General features: G+C 41.5%; 1 protein-coding gene across 1 annotated transcript in view; it reads left to right on the plus strand.

Moving 5' to 3' along the window:
* The window catches only part of LOC310697694 (uncharacterized protein), a 48,254-nt gene that overhangs the window by 6,692 nt on the left and 26,526 nt on the right, over positions 1-15,036 (plus strand). Inside the window, exon 2 of the mRNA XM_083484398.1 lies at positions 7,866-8,080. Within this exon, the coding sequence (XP_083340524.1) occupies positions 7,866-8,080 (215 nt within the window). The remainder of the gene's footprint in view (positions 1-7,865; positions 8,081-15,036) is intronic.

Here is a 15,036-nt window from a genome sequence, read left to right on the forward strand (position 1 = left end):
CAAGAGTCTCCTCCAGCACCATAATTCAAAAGCATCAATTCTTCGGCAATCAGCCTTCTTTATGGTCCAGCTCTCACTTCCATACATCACTGCTGGGAAAAACAAATCAGTTGTTCCATATCTAGTTCTAACTGTAGCTTCTTGTCCCACATAGAGATTTCTCAGGAGACAGATGAGGTGATCAGGCACTCCCATTTCTTTAAGAACTTGCCATAGTTTGCTGTGGTCGACACAGTCAAAGGCTTTTGCATAGTGAATGAAGCAGAAGTAGATGTCTTTCTGGAACTCTCTAGCTTTCTCCATAATCCAGCGCATGTTTGCAATTTGGTCTCTGGTTCTTCTGCCTCTTCTAAATCCAGCTTGCACTTCTGGGAGTTCTCAGTCCACATACTGCTTGAGCCTTCCTTGTAGAATTTTAAGCATAACCTTGCTAGCGTGTGAAATGAGTGCAATTGTGCAGTAGTTGGAGCATTCCAGCTAAATCTCCCCGAATAAATTATCCCATTAATTTCCTTTTTCCAGATTACCCAAATCTCCTTTAATTAATTAAAATTCCAGTTAGTTCCCCACCCTGCTCCAAAATCACTTTCCCTTTTACTTTGTACCTCTATTCATTGTCAGTCATCTCACTGTTATCCCTTCTGCTGCTTTAAAAATTGAATTAAGAAGAAATAGGTTGCATGATTCCTTTCAGGTGGAGGGAGGAATCGTACTATGAGGCAAGTTGGCTGGTGGGTGTCTGTCTATCTTTTTAAACTTAATTAAGCAAAAGGAAAGCCTTCAGCCAGGGACCAGCCTACCATTAGACGGAGTGAGGGAGCTGCCTCAGGTAGCAGGTGCTGGAGAACAGGGAGCACCAGGGAGCTGCTGGAGACCAGAGACATGTAGATCAAGTAGTCTGTAAGATAAGCTGCTGCTCTCAGGAGCAGACTGCCCTGCCCAGTTGCCAGTGTTGAAATGGGATTCAGGTGGTAGCTCTATTGGTTTTTGTATGTGGAGCAGAGAGTGTGGGGGCTTCTTGTTCTTTGCCAAGAGCATCAAAATGCATTGGGGCAGCATTGCCACTATCAGCTTGCCACCGCACTGCGTGAATTGTCACAGAATTGTAGAGTTGGAAGAAGACCCTGAGGGTCATCTTGTCCAACCCCCTGAAATGCAGGATTCTCAACTAAAGCATCCATGACAGATGGCCACCCAACCTCTGCCTAAGAACCTCCAATGAAAGAGAGCCCGGTACCTTCTGAGGCAGTACCTTCCACTGTCTAGCAGCTCTTACTAACAGAAAATTCTTCCTTTCAGATTGTAACCTCAAAGGTGGAATCTCCTTTCTGATTGAAACCTCAAACGCTCCCAAGAAGCAACGCTGCTTCCTTTTCCGTGCCTTGACCCTGGAAATGAAACTGAAATGGGGTTGTTTCCCACCCAGGGCACTTTGTTGTTGTTTTGTGTTTTTTTTAAATAATATTTATTAAACTTTTCCAGACAATAAAAATTACAAAATTGTAGATAGGAAAATAAAAAAAGAATAACAATAATAAAAGAGAGGAAAAAAATACGAAAACCAAATACATAGACAATAAAGAAGAAAGTTAAAAAAGAGAAAAACAATCAATATTTTCATGTCATATCTTTCATTTACTTATTTCCTGACTTGCTCACACCCCCCTTTTCTGTATTCCAGTTCACATAGTTAGTTCAGCAAATCCTTACCATCATTTATCTTTACTTATTATCTTAACCTATTATAGCTATATATTTCCAACCATTGTCAATCCGCATTTACATATTCTTAGTCATCTTTTTACCAATACCGCTTATTTTCAGTCCAACATCCCTTCAACATTCATTCATTTTACAGTATTTCTGCAGGTAGTCTTTAAATTTCTTCCAGTCTTCTTCCACCACCTCTTCTCCCTGGTCTCGGATTCTGCCAGTCATTTCTGCCAATTCCATGTAATCCATCACCTTCATCTGCCATTCTTCCAGTGTGGGTAAATCTTGTGTCTTCCAATACTTTGCCCACCCAGGGCACTTTGAGGATTCATTTGTGGCTTGCCTTTAAATTAAGGTGAACACTTAAATTAAGGTGACAGGGCTGTTTGGTATGAAAAGAGACTGCTTGGCCGTACTGGGTGGCAACACTCAAAGCATCCTTCTCTGAAGCGCTGGAGAGCCTTGTAGATCTACTACCAGCAGGCTAGACAGACCAGCAGCCTGAGTCATACAAGGCAGCTATGTGTATTCAGAGAAGCATTTGGGGAGAGTTTTTCATGCCAGAATCAGGCCACATATTAAGGCTGTTAAACCCAAAGCATAACAGAGCAGTGATGCATCAAGTTTGGGCAAGGGTTAGAATGTCACACTGCCTAAGTAAGGGCATGTCACTGCTCAATCATCACAGAATGCACTACTCTTTGGCTAGAAACTCAGAAAATCTGAATTTTATCTTCTATAAATCAGCTAGCTGTATGATAATGATCATAGACTGGATTCACAAAGCAGAGATTAATTAACTCTGGAGGTGTCTCCTTTTTCTTTCTCTTGGTCTATATGCGTACTCCATTTCCTTCCAAGTTTGTGTCTCTCTTTAACTGGAGCTGTTTTTGAACTTGTGCTCCTTTTATGCCTGTACGAGAGATTGCTCAATAGGACAACCATCTCCTTTGGAGCCTCTAGGTGCTGTATAATAATGCTATCAGACATCTCTCCTTGGTTGTTCATTGGCAGTTCCAAACAAACATTGGAAGCAGGAACCAATGGTGGTAATTAAGTAAGGAAGAGGTTGCCAAAAGAGGGGGTGAATTCTCTATCATATGCAATCTTTGGATAAAGAGAAGCAGATGCTCTTTAGAAAGATAATACTCTCTAAACACAGGTTGACAGGCTTGTTAGCACAGCAGCTTGAGCTAAAGCCAATAATCAAGAAATGTGGACATGAAGGGGCTGCCATTTTCCTTCTTGACTCATTGCAAACTTGTTCAAATCTTCATCTGTTGAACTGAATGCAAGAACTGCCAGTGGGTTGTTATTTATAGAGGCTTGTTTAATACATTTTTATTGTTTGCTGCGTAGCAATATGTTCACAAATTAGGGGCTTCGTTTTCTCCCTGGAGAAGAAAGGGGGAAACTAGGTGGAGGATGTTTGATGAAGTAGAACTGCAACTTTGAGGAGACCCAGTGAATGGATTTTGATTTAGCTATGCACAGTCATGGCTACCTAAGCCCATGTCACCTCTGCTGATTTCCTTTCACTTCAGTTTGTGGTGTCACGTCCCTGATACAGATGGGGAGAAAATAGTCTGAGTTTGGATGTGAGTCCACCTAATTGAAACTTCCTGAACAGAAATAAAGCAATCCTTCGAATTCTCACTTTTCTGAATTTTATGACTTAGTTCTCCAACTGAGAAATGTATACATTTTTTCTGGATCAGGTGAAAATGTGTATACAGAAATGCATTATACTGGGAGAAATTGCATGCAAGAATGTGTATATTAGAAGAAATGTACTCCAAAGCACTGGTGAATTTTCATGAGGATCTTTCATTTTAAAAACTTTCAAACTGATGTGGAAATGTGGGGAAATGAACTGAAGACTGGATACACGAGAAACTGAGATAAACCAACATTGACAGATCCACCCTCTGCTAGTCACTGATCTGTGCTGAAAACAGCTTGGATTCTGCTTATCTGATTCTACCGATGAACCCCATTTAGGTTGTTTTGCAGTGGTGGGTTTCAAAATCTGAACCCAGACTAAGTAATACTGTAGACTGAAGCAGCTGTAAGACGTCGGCATGGGATTACTGAAAACCGCAGTTGTGTGGCAGTGGTAAGAAAACTTGCACAGCTGGAATGAAATTGTGCCCCCACCCCAAAGAAGAGAGGCATCTTATTTGCATAAGATAAGATGCAGAAAGTGACACTCCTGCTGTACCTTATCTGATACACGCAAGAGATAAACATCCTTACCTCTCCACCAAGCCCTTTGCACAGAAGTTGGGAGAAGGAAGAAACAGCAAGTGTTCCTCAGCCTCATGCCAATTCCTTATCTCATCCAAACTTGGATGTAAGACTCTTCTTCCTGCTCAAGCTTTGAGCAAGTACAGTGGGAAGGCTAAGTTGCCCTTCCCTTACAATGCAGTTGGGAGAAAGGAAGAAACAGTAAGACAAACACCTGTATCGTTTTCTTCCCTTCAACAAACAGTCTTTGGGTGGCTGGTGGGTGTTGTTCCTCCTCACCAGAGACCAAGGGGCACTCACCTCTGGTACTCTGGCCAGTGAAATTGTGGGTGCCTGTCCATAACTTCTTCTTTGACATGCACAAGTTGATATTGGTTCATGGCTTTTATATTCTCTAGCCCAACCAACAATTATGGGTTGCATCCAACTGTAATTCTATAAATACGGGAGCACGGGGAACTGGTCCATCAAACTCGGTATTGTCTACACTGACTGGCAGTGCCTCTCCAGGATTTCAGACAGGGTTCTCTCCCAGCCTCACCTGGAGATGTTGGGGATTGAACCTGAACCTTCTGTTTGCAAAACAGATGTCTACCTTTTCAGAGCTGACCCATTTTAATAAATGGGCCTAAGTAAGCCGTGCTTGTTAATTTCAGTGGGTCTGTTCTAAGCAGGTTGAGCACTGGATAGAATCTTATGTAATTTGTATTGGTGAGCCAATTGTGATAACCCAATGGATCGCTAGGAAGCATGGATTTTTTTGATTTTTTTTGAATAATTTTTAACATAAATTATAATACATACCACAAAACTTCACATCTTATACAATCTATTTTTGGACTTCCATCAGCACCTCTGATGATCCACCATTCTTATCACTTCTTCTGCATTTCTTAAATTCATATTGCCTTTAAATATCTTAGCTAACCATCCTCTCCTTTATCTATTTTTGCAATAATTCAAAAAATTCACCTCAAAAAACTTCTTGCAAACCTACAAACGTAATCTGATCATCACAATTACTTTTCAAATAGTCCGTAAATTTACTCCAATCTTCTGTGAATCTCTGGTCCCACAGATTTTGAATTCTTTCTGTTAATTTATCTAATTCTGCATAGTCCATCAATTTCATCCTCCATTCTTCTTTTGTCGGTAATTCTTCTAGCTTCCATTTTTGTGCCAATAATATTCTTGCTGCCGTCGTTGCATATGAAAACAGCTTAAAATCTTTTCTATTTACATCACTTTCTACAATGCCCAGTAGAAATGCTTCTGGTTTCTTATTTCAACATTTTTTTCATCTCATTATATATCATTTCCCAGAAGTTTTTCACCTAGGAAGCATGGATCTAATGTTTGTATTTACCCCCTCACATTGTACTCTTGAAAAGTTGAGTTTCAGATGAGGTTCAAAGGATGAGAAGGTTGTTGGTTTTTTCCTGTCCATGAACTATCCGCTATTTTGTATTTCAGGATTCAGATTATTATCATTGTGCACTTTGGAAGGGCTTAGGACACCTATTTGTGGTGTGGCAGTGTCAGGGAACTGACATCAGAGCGAGAGGCGAAGGGGAGGCTCCCAGATTCTGCGGGCGAAGGACCCAGCACCAGGGGGAGAAGCAGCTCGGTAGAGGAGGAAGGAAATCAGCGCAACACCAGGGATAAAGGGGGGCAAATGGGGGAAGCGGAGGGAGAGCTCCGGGATTCTTCTCTGGACATCAGTGAGGAGAGCACAGGTCCTCCACTACCCATGCCCTCCCTGCGCAGAAGACTCCCGCGCAGTGAGAGGAGGAGGCGACTGGGAGTCAGACAGCTTCTATGCTGGAAAAGGTTTAAGAAACGCCCACAGACAGATTCTGCTAGCGACTGAGGCAGCCACGCGGAGATGGGCTGTGCAGTCAGAACAGTTTAACCAAGGCAATTAAGCCTAGAAAGGCGGCAGTTTACGCACGAGTAACTCATACCTACTACAGGCAGTCACGTAAAAGTTCATTGTAGGTTGTCTACAGTCACTTATAATACCCTGTTGTACAGTGAGGCATGCTTTACTATACCATCAAGGTCACCACACATTTCAGCTTGGTTGCAAGGTACAGTAAAGTTCAGGTGGCTGTGTGGCCAGAAGCCAGAAGTGACTGGCTCTCTCACACAAATCAGCTGGATTGATCTCTGGTCTCTCCTCCTTTCTGGTTCCTTTCCATTCTGTACAGTTCTAGAATGAAATGAGGTTTTAAAAAAAAACACACGAGAGAAAGGGCTTTTGCTCTTGGCATAGTTCTCACACCTATGGAGGAAAGTGTGCCTACACCTTCAAAATATATCGATCCAGAAACTTGCCCAGAGGCTTCTGGTACTACCCTCTTGGGTAAGATGCTCGCTACATCTTTTGAAACGAAACCTCAGTGATGGGGGCTTTGGCAGTTCTCAGCTGCAGGATTTGTGTGGAGAGAGCTGCACTACGGAAGGAGAAGCCGTTAATTAGTGCTTTTGAAAAATCTGAAAAATGCTATAAAGTTTCTTGGAAGTGCTTCACGAAACACGAAGCCAAGCTGCCTTTATCTTTACTTTAAGGAGTATTTGATGCAGATATTGAAGAGACTTTTGAGGCAAGTAACACTGTAGCGAAACAGACAAATGGTCCTGGAAATATTCACAGTGTGGTGTGCTAGGCAGAGATCTAGGTAAATGCACAAATGTTAATTAGTCTGAGTGTTCCTTATCTTGAATATTGTCAGGTATGGGAGGGAGGGAGGGAGGGAGGAAGAGAGGTATCAGATCCTCGAGGCCATGGAAGTGCTGAAAGTGATTGGATTTGTAAGGGATTGGAGAGTGGAAAGCACATCTTGCAGCTCCTAAGCAACTCTGAAAGCTGCTGTCTTCATTTCTCCTCATCTCTGCACCCCCAAAAGGGTTTCAAACAGATGGCTTTGCATTCAAGGGCAACTACAGAAAGTACGAAGGCACACAGTGGCAGCACATATAACTCTATTTGCAGGTTAGGGTCATGCCTCCCATTTTGTGTGATGGGTGAGCCATACCAAGATTGGGGCAAATAAAACAAAAAAAAAAAAGAAAATATCATGCCATTCTATAATGGACGTACCGTATTTTTTGCTCTATAAGACTTACTTTTTCCCTCCTTAAAAGTAAGGGGAAATGTGTGTGCGTCTTATGGAGCGAATGCAGGCTGCACAGCTATCCCAGAATAGCAAGAGGGATTGCTGCTTTCACTGTGCAGCGATCCCTCTTGCTGTTCTGGCTTCTGAGATTCAGAATATTTTTTTTCTTGTTTTCCTCCTCCAAAAACTAGGTGCATCTTGTGGTCTGGTGCATCTTATAGAGCGGAAAATATGGTACATTACGTGTACACAGTAGGGGGTTTTCTAGAAAGGTGCCACAGTTTGTTTGTTTTTTAAATAAATAATTTTTATTATGTTAAGTTATGTTATGTTAAGTGCCACAGTTTTTAACAACAACAACAACCCCCCAAAAGTGTCGGTACTGTGTAACCTTGAGTACCCCCTGAAAAGAAAAGAAAAAAACACTGCCTGTACAGTACAATGCAATATACTTAAATGAAATAGTTACGTTACAAGTAGGAGACTATTTGGTCTTGGATGGGATCCAAAAGTTTACACATAAACAAACCCACACAATAAAAGGGTGTTAATTTCGGATGTCTTTATATGTTCGTTATTGATATAATTTGGGGTAATGGTTTTGCACTGTGCAACAAAACATAGGTGTAATGTGGGTTGGTGGGGTTGCTGTTGCTGCTTTATCAAAAGGCTGGATAAGAATTTTGAGGATTTATTTTGGATATAGTAACTCCTGTATTGGTGATGAAAGGTAGACAAGAGGGGATCACCGTAGTCTAATCTTTCCATTTATTGACCACCTCACAGGTCCAGAGCCTAGAACAGCACAACCAAGTCCTTCTCACGAGATGGAACTTTTTGAAAGAACAAGACAACTCCCTTTCTGAGTTGGATATCAAACTCCTCTACGACCAGTACATGAACAGGCTGAACCTAGAGGTTCGGTCAATTGATGCAGAAAAAGAACAGCTGGATTCAGAACTTGATGAAGTGTTGGATGCCATGGACGCCTTCCGTAACAAGTAAGTCTTCTCTTCTTTCTCTGGTATCGGGAACTTGTGGCCCTCCAGATATTGCTGGACTACAACTCCCACCATCCCTGTCCATGGGCCATGATCAGGTTCCCCACTCCTGTTCTAGATCTTTCACGTGTTTGGTGGACATATTTATAAAGCATCTCTCTCCTCCTTGTCTCTTAATTCATATCTTTCTGCATATTCTGTGCACCCCTCAAAGATTACACCTTTATACTTCACATCTGTATCCACTACAGATAGTCTTGTATTGAGATGAGATGTCATAACAGAGAGAGAGAGAGTTATATTTTTTCTAGAGGGCTTGTAAAATGAAAGATAACCATTCTGTCCTGTGCTCGAGAGGCAAGAATTCTCCAACAGACCTTTGGTTGACATACAGAAGACTGCTTCCACCACTGCCCCTAATACATATTTTTATTATCTAAAGTAAAAACCATGCACTTGCATGGTTGCACAACATAGGAATTGAGGAGAAAATGTGGTGAGAGTTCAGCAATGCCAGTGTTGTTGAAGCACTGCAGAAGACTTCTTCTTCTTCTTCTTCTTCTTCTTCTTCTTCTTCTTCTTCTTCTTCTTCACTTCGCCTTAACAGTGAGTCCATAAGTGACTGTGGAGGCCAATTCTGGATCCACACGTCCTTCCACAGTGGGGACATAGGTTTCCAGACTGGTGTTCATCATGGTGAGGGTTTGCCAAATGTGCCTTCCTCTTAGCACATTTCTTCCTTTCCTCCTGAGTTTGAGCGTCTTCAAAGTCCATGACACCTTTGGTAAAGGCTGTTCTCCAATTGGAGCGCTCGCAGGCCAGTGTTTCCCAATTGTTGGTGTTTATACTACATTTTAAAAGATTTGTCTTAGGCCTTTTTTGTTGACCACCAGCATTACGCTTTCCATTTTTAAGTTCAGAATAGAGAAGTTGCTTTGGAAGACGATAATTGGGCATCCAAACAACGTGACCAGTCCAACACAGTTGATGTTGAAGAATCATTGCTTCGACACTTCTTAGTTTGCCTGTCATCCCAAGTGATATGTAAACAATTCTGGAGACACCATTGATGGAATCTTTTGAGGAGTTGGAGATGGTGTTTATAAGTGGTCCATGTTTCACAAGCATGCAGTAAGGTTGGTAGTACAATAGCTTTGTAAATACGGCATAGTAGGGTCCTGGCACAACAGCAATGGCCACAAACTCATTGCGCCAGCATTGAGCTTCCTCTTTTGTTGAGATCTGCTCAGCTGGGCACTGAATATCAGATTGCCAATGCATGAAGAGATTTGTTCTCTTGAGAAACAAATAAAACCCCTAATTTTAGACTTGGTTTTGTGAACCGTATTTTAATGTCCTGTTCCAATTGTTGGCTTGATTGCTAGATAATGCATGTTGGCTGAATGTGCAAAGTTCAACCAAATGGAAAGGAAACATGAGAAGCAAAGGGAGCTTAATGTGTAATTAATTATGTGTAAATGTAGTCTACTTACCCTTCAGTCTCACTCCTCCTACAGCATTCAGCTATTCTTTCTCTCTGTTCCTTCCTGGAGTCTGCGCTCTTCTAATACCAGCCTGATATTAGTACTTGTATTTCCTGCCGACATTCCTTTTCCTTGGCAGCTTCCTGATTCTAGGACTCCCCACCCAACAGTCAGTTTTTCCTCTTCTATTAGTATATTCACAAGTGACTTAAGGATGCATTTATTTGGTCAGCCATTGTTTTACTTTCATTTCATTTCCCTCCTTATCTTGTTCTGTTATAATCAGATTGTAAGGCTTCAGGCAGGGTTTGAGACAGACAGACAGACAGACAGACAGACAGACAGATAGATAGATAGATAGATGATAGAGAGAGAAAGAGAGATAGATGGAGAGCTGATAGATAGATAGATAGAGAGCTGATAGATAGATAGATAGATAGATAGATAGATAGATAGATAGATAGATAAGCACCCTCTGTTCTTCACCTAGCAATTTTAGGAGTTGTAAATAAAAATGGATAAATAATAATATACCTACCTGTGAATAGTCTTAAAAATAAAAAAGATACATAGATGCAGCCATCTCTGTCATAAGCCCTATTTGCAAGTAAGTATTCTCAAGGTCACACCAACCTAGATAAAAAAGGAATTGGATTGCCAGGTGGAATAGTGGGTGATTTGATGCTGCAGAACGAGGCAGGTGGGATTTTTGACACCGTATCTTTCACATCCATTTGGCAGAGCAGACACAAATTGTGGAACAAAGATCTTGAGAATGGGGTTGTAGATCTGGGAGATCATCCAGGTGACCCTATCATCCCAACAATCCAGATGTTCAGGGTCATTTAGGTTAAACCATTGGTATGAGAAGGCATTCCCAGTTCCTAAAAATAAAGCCATCTGGATGTTTTCCTAGATCTGCTTTCCCGCTCCTAAGATCTTTATTTTTATTACTCTTGAGCAGGTTGGAAGATTTTTTACTTTTACTTTCACTGAAGCAAGAGAAACATGCCAGGATCCAGTTTGAGAACTTTGAAAAGATATCCCCTGACACCATCAGTCATTAAGCAAAGTAATGAGGCTGTCGTTATTACACAATGGCAATGTTTCCCAAGGGAAACGACAACCAAAAAAAACCCCAGAATTTGCCAGCAACATATTTAACTGTAGAGTTAAAACCTGTGAAATTTCCTTTTAAAGATATTATTGTTGTTCTTTTCATAACAACAGCTGAGAGTAAATTAAATGTTTCTGTCCAAGGGCCATGCTTTTCAAATTGATTCTTAGGGCTTCTGATCACTTTTCCAATTGACTAAAGGTTTCTCTCAGTTTTGGACCAGCAAGTTTTATTTAGAGATGTCATGAAAATCATGATTTTCTTCTTGGAAAACATTGTAGGTAGAAAATATGTGGGTGCTGGTGGCGGGCTGGGACTAGATGCATAAAGTGTTGCACAATTAAACCAATTGCCAATAATATGCATGCAACAATCATTTTCAGACAGTCCTCTCCTCTTTTCTGCTTCTTTTCTTCCTTTATTCCTTGCATAATATTGATTCCAAGCTGCATTACATGTAGGCCTGCACCAATTACCGTATTTTTTGCTCTATAAGATGCACTTTTTCCTTCCTAAAAAGTAAGGGGAAATATGTGTGCGTCTTTTGGAGTGAATGCAGGCTGCGCAGCTATCCCTGAAGCCAGGAGAGCAAGAGGGATTGGTGCGCACCGATTCCTCTTGCTCTCCTGGCTTCAGGGATAGCCACGTGAAGCCTCTTCAGGGCAATGGGAGGAATGTTCCCCCTCCCCTGAAGAGGCTTGGCATGGCTATCCCTGAAGCCATGGAGAGGCGCTGCGCGGCTCTCGCTCTCTGTGCAGCGCCCCTTCAGTGAAGCAGGAGAAACGGAAGGAGCTCCATTTCTCCTGCTGCTTCACTGAAGGGGCGCTGTGCAGAGAGGGAGAGAAGTTTTTTCTTGTTCTCCTCCTCTAGAACTAGGCGCGTCTTATGGTTGGGTGCGTCTTATAGAGCGAAAAATACGGTATGCTCCTGTTTTGGTTTTTGGTCTAGAAATAGTGCTTTCAGTAGAAATAACCCCCCCCCCAAAAAAAAATACTTTACTTGTAAGAAATATACACCTTTTCTAAACAGAGCTGAACCAAAACGGAGGCTTTTTGTGCAAAAAAGACTTGGAAAATGTGTGTTTTCCCATTTTGGCAATTGTTCAGCCCTGTGAAATGGATTTAAACTGTTCATCTCAGAGGGATGGCAGGAAGCTTTTCTCTTGCTCTGATTTGGTTTTTTGCGATCAGCATAGAGCCAGATTTGGTTGGCTTTGGTATCATCTGGAAGCCTGTATGTAACAAGGGATGCCACTGTAGGTAGATATCTGTTGGATAAGTCTCCAGCTATTGCAGTTGGTGCCAACATATTCCAAGTTTACCAAATCCATATACAGTAGTACCTTGGTTCTCAAACTTAATCCGTTCTGGAAGTCCATTCCAAAACCAGAGCGTTCGAAAACCAAGGCACGCTTTCCCATAGAAAGTAATGCAGAATGGATTAATCCATTCCAGACTTTTAAAAGCAACCCCTAAAACAGCAATTTAACATGAATTTTACTAACAAGACCATTGATACACAAAATTAAAGCAATAATGTACTGCAGTCACTCACTCAATCAATCAATCAATCAGTAGCTGAACTGGGTTCCACAAAGTCACAAAAACAAAAAAGAGCCACAAAAATGTGAAATAAATAGCAAAAACAGAAGACAGACCTCAGCATAACACCCGAAACGGAAGTGTGGTACAGTGGTACCTCGGGTTACATACACTTCAGGTTACATACGCTTCAGGTTACAGACTCCGCTAACCCAGAAATAGTGCTTCAGGTTAAGAACTTTGTTCAGGATAAGAACAGAAATCGTGCTCCAGTGGCGTGGCAGCAGCGGGAGGCCCTATTAGCTAAAGTGGTGCTTCAGGTTAAGAACAGTTTCAGGTTAAGTACGGACCTCCGGAACGAATTAAGTACTTAACCCGACGTACCACTGTACTCAAATCGGAAGCATAACACTCAAAACACTGGGCATGTTTAGCCTGGAGAAGAGGAGGTTAAGGGGTGATATGATAGCCATGTTCAAATATATAAAAGGATGTCACATAGAGGAGGGAGAAAGGTTGTTTTCTGCTGCTCCAGAGAAGCGGACACGGAGCAATGGATCCAAACTACAAGAAAGAAGATTCCACCTAAACATTAGGAAGAACTTCCTGACAGTAAGAGCTGTTCGACAGTGGAATTTGCTGCCAAGGAGTGTGGTGGAGTCTCCTACTTTGGAGGTCTTTAAGCAGAGGCTTGACAACCATATGTCAGGAGTGCTCTGATGGTGTTTCCTGCTTGGCAGGGGGTTGGACTCGATGGCCCTTGTGGTCTCTTCCAACTCTATGATTCTATGATTCTATTCTATGATTCTATGAAAACAGAGCACATTCAGCTTCTGGAAAAAGTTCGCAAACCATAACACCTGTTTCCAGGTTTGCAGTGTTTGGGTTCCAAGTTGTCTGAGTACCAAGGAGTTTGAGAACCAAGGTGCCACTGTATTCAAATATAATGTGTTAACTCTGAAAGCTGTGCTTTTGCTTTTACACATTTATTAACGTTGTTGTAAAAAATTATCTCAAAAACCTGAAGCCATGCTAAAGGGACTTTCTCCTAATATAGCATTGCACTTCAGCTCAAACCAGCTTGACTTGTTACTGGATTGTTCAGAGGCCCCAGTCTGCTGTCACAAAAAAAGAGCATATCCTGAGTATATCTCCATAGTAATCTCCATTTTAGATTTTAGTAAAGTGGGGCCGATTTCAGTAGTGGAGCAATATTTTATTGTGGTCTCCTTATTGCAGTCAAAGGTAGATTGCAAAAGGTCAGTGTATTCCAAGTACACTTGTTAAGATATTTTGAAGCAAAGGATATTTCAGACCCTCCAAGAGTCCCTATTTTCCAGGGACAGTCCCAGATTTACAGAAGCTGTCCTGGTTTTTGACATAATCCCAGAATGTCCCGCTTTTCCTTAAGAAGCCCCTATTTTCATCAAAGAAATGTTGGAGGGTATGGAGTTATCCAGCTCCCCAAGCCATCTGAAGATAGTCCTGTATAGGGAAGTTTTTTTCAAGTTTAGTGTTTTATTGTGTTTTTATATAATATAATAAATCTTTATTGCGGTCCAAAGACCCATAACATAGATTCAGAATAAAATATAGATTCATACAGACAACCCCCTGGGAGAGGAAGACCAAGACAATATTTGTTTATGGAATAGACCACAAGGGCCATTGAGTCCAACCCCCTGCCAAGCAGGAAACACCATCAGAGCACTCCTGACATATGGTTGTCAAGTCTCTGCTTAAAGACCTCCAAAGAAGGAGACTCCACTGATATCATTAGACTTGTCATCCAGAAGATATTCAGTATAGTAGGCTTCAGATTTACCCGGCCAATTTGCCAGTCAGGGTTTAATCAATAGATCCCTAGCTTGCTCATATTGTCTGCAATGCAGTAGGATATGCCTCATACAATTGACGTCCTGAGAGCATGCGCAGACCCTATTCTGATAAGGGATGCCTCTCAGTCTGCCATTTAGCACTTCTGATGGGAATTCATTTAATCTGGCTTTGGTAAAAAGATGCCGATAAGTTGGTATAGACAGATTTCTAAGATATGCAGGTGTCTGAAAATCAAACCCATAGTGAATTCCTACTGCTATCGGGCCACAGATAACATGAGATTGAGATCGGAGATCACTATGTGATATTTCCCAGAGCATTTGCCTCAGAGATGTTTTTATATATGTTGGAAGCTGCTGCCCAGAGGCCTTGGGGCATCCCAATCAGATGGGTGGAGTATAAATATGATGATGATGATGGAGGAGGAATAGGACGTCCCTATTTTCATTAGAGAAACATTGGAGGGTATGATATTTGTGTCTTTGGCACACACTTATACCAAGTACACAGGCCTTTTGAATTGTTTCAAATACTTTTACCAATTATTGTATAAAATCAGTAAGTTGGATATGGCTACTTCTGCAGAATCACATATACATAACATTGCAAATTTTATACTGCTTACACATGTCACGGTTTCCCATCTTCTAGTGAAAGAGAATCCACACTCTTGTTAGGAGGATATGTTCGATGCTCTATTTCTCTGTGGCAATGCAAAACTGTGATAATGTCCTCATGATTGCATCCCACTTGATCACTTGAATTTCCAGGAACTATCAGATCAGTGGGCTTCAAAACCTTCTTCCCTTAAGGAATCCTTGACATGAATTTGCCTTTCAAGGAGCGGATGCACATGGCAAAGGTTTGGGGAGCATGTTGTTAGGTGCATTCCACAATTTGTGCAAAGCATCAACGCACCTGAGCTATTATATTTAGCTATGTGTTCCACAAGAACTGAGAGTATAGCCAAAATGT

This window comes from Podarcis liolepis (assembly GCF_965112155.1).
Source record: "Podarcis liolepis genome assembly, chromosome: 2".
NCBI lineage: Eukaryota > Metazoa > Chordata > Lepidosauria > Squamata > Lacertidae > Podarcis > Podarcis liolepis.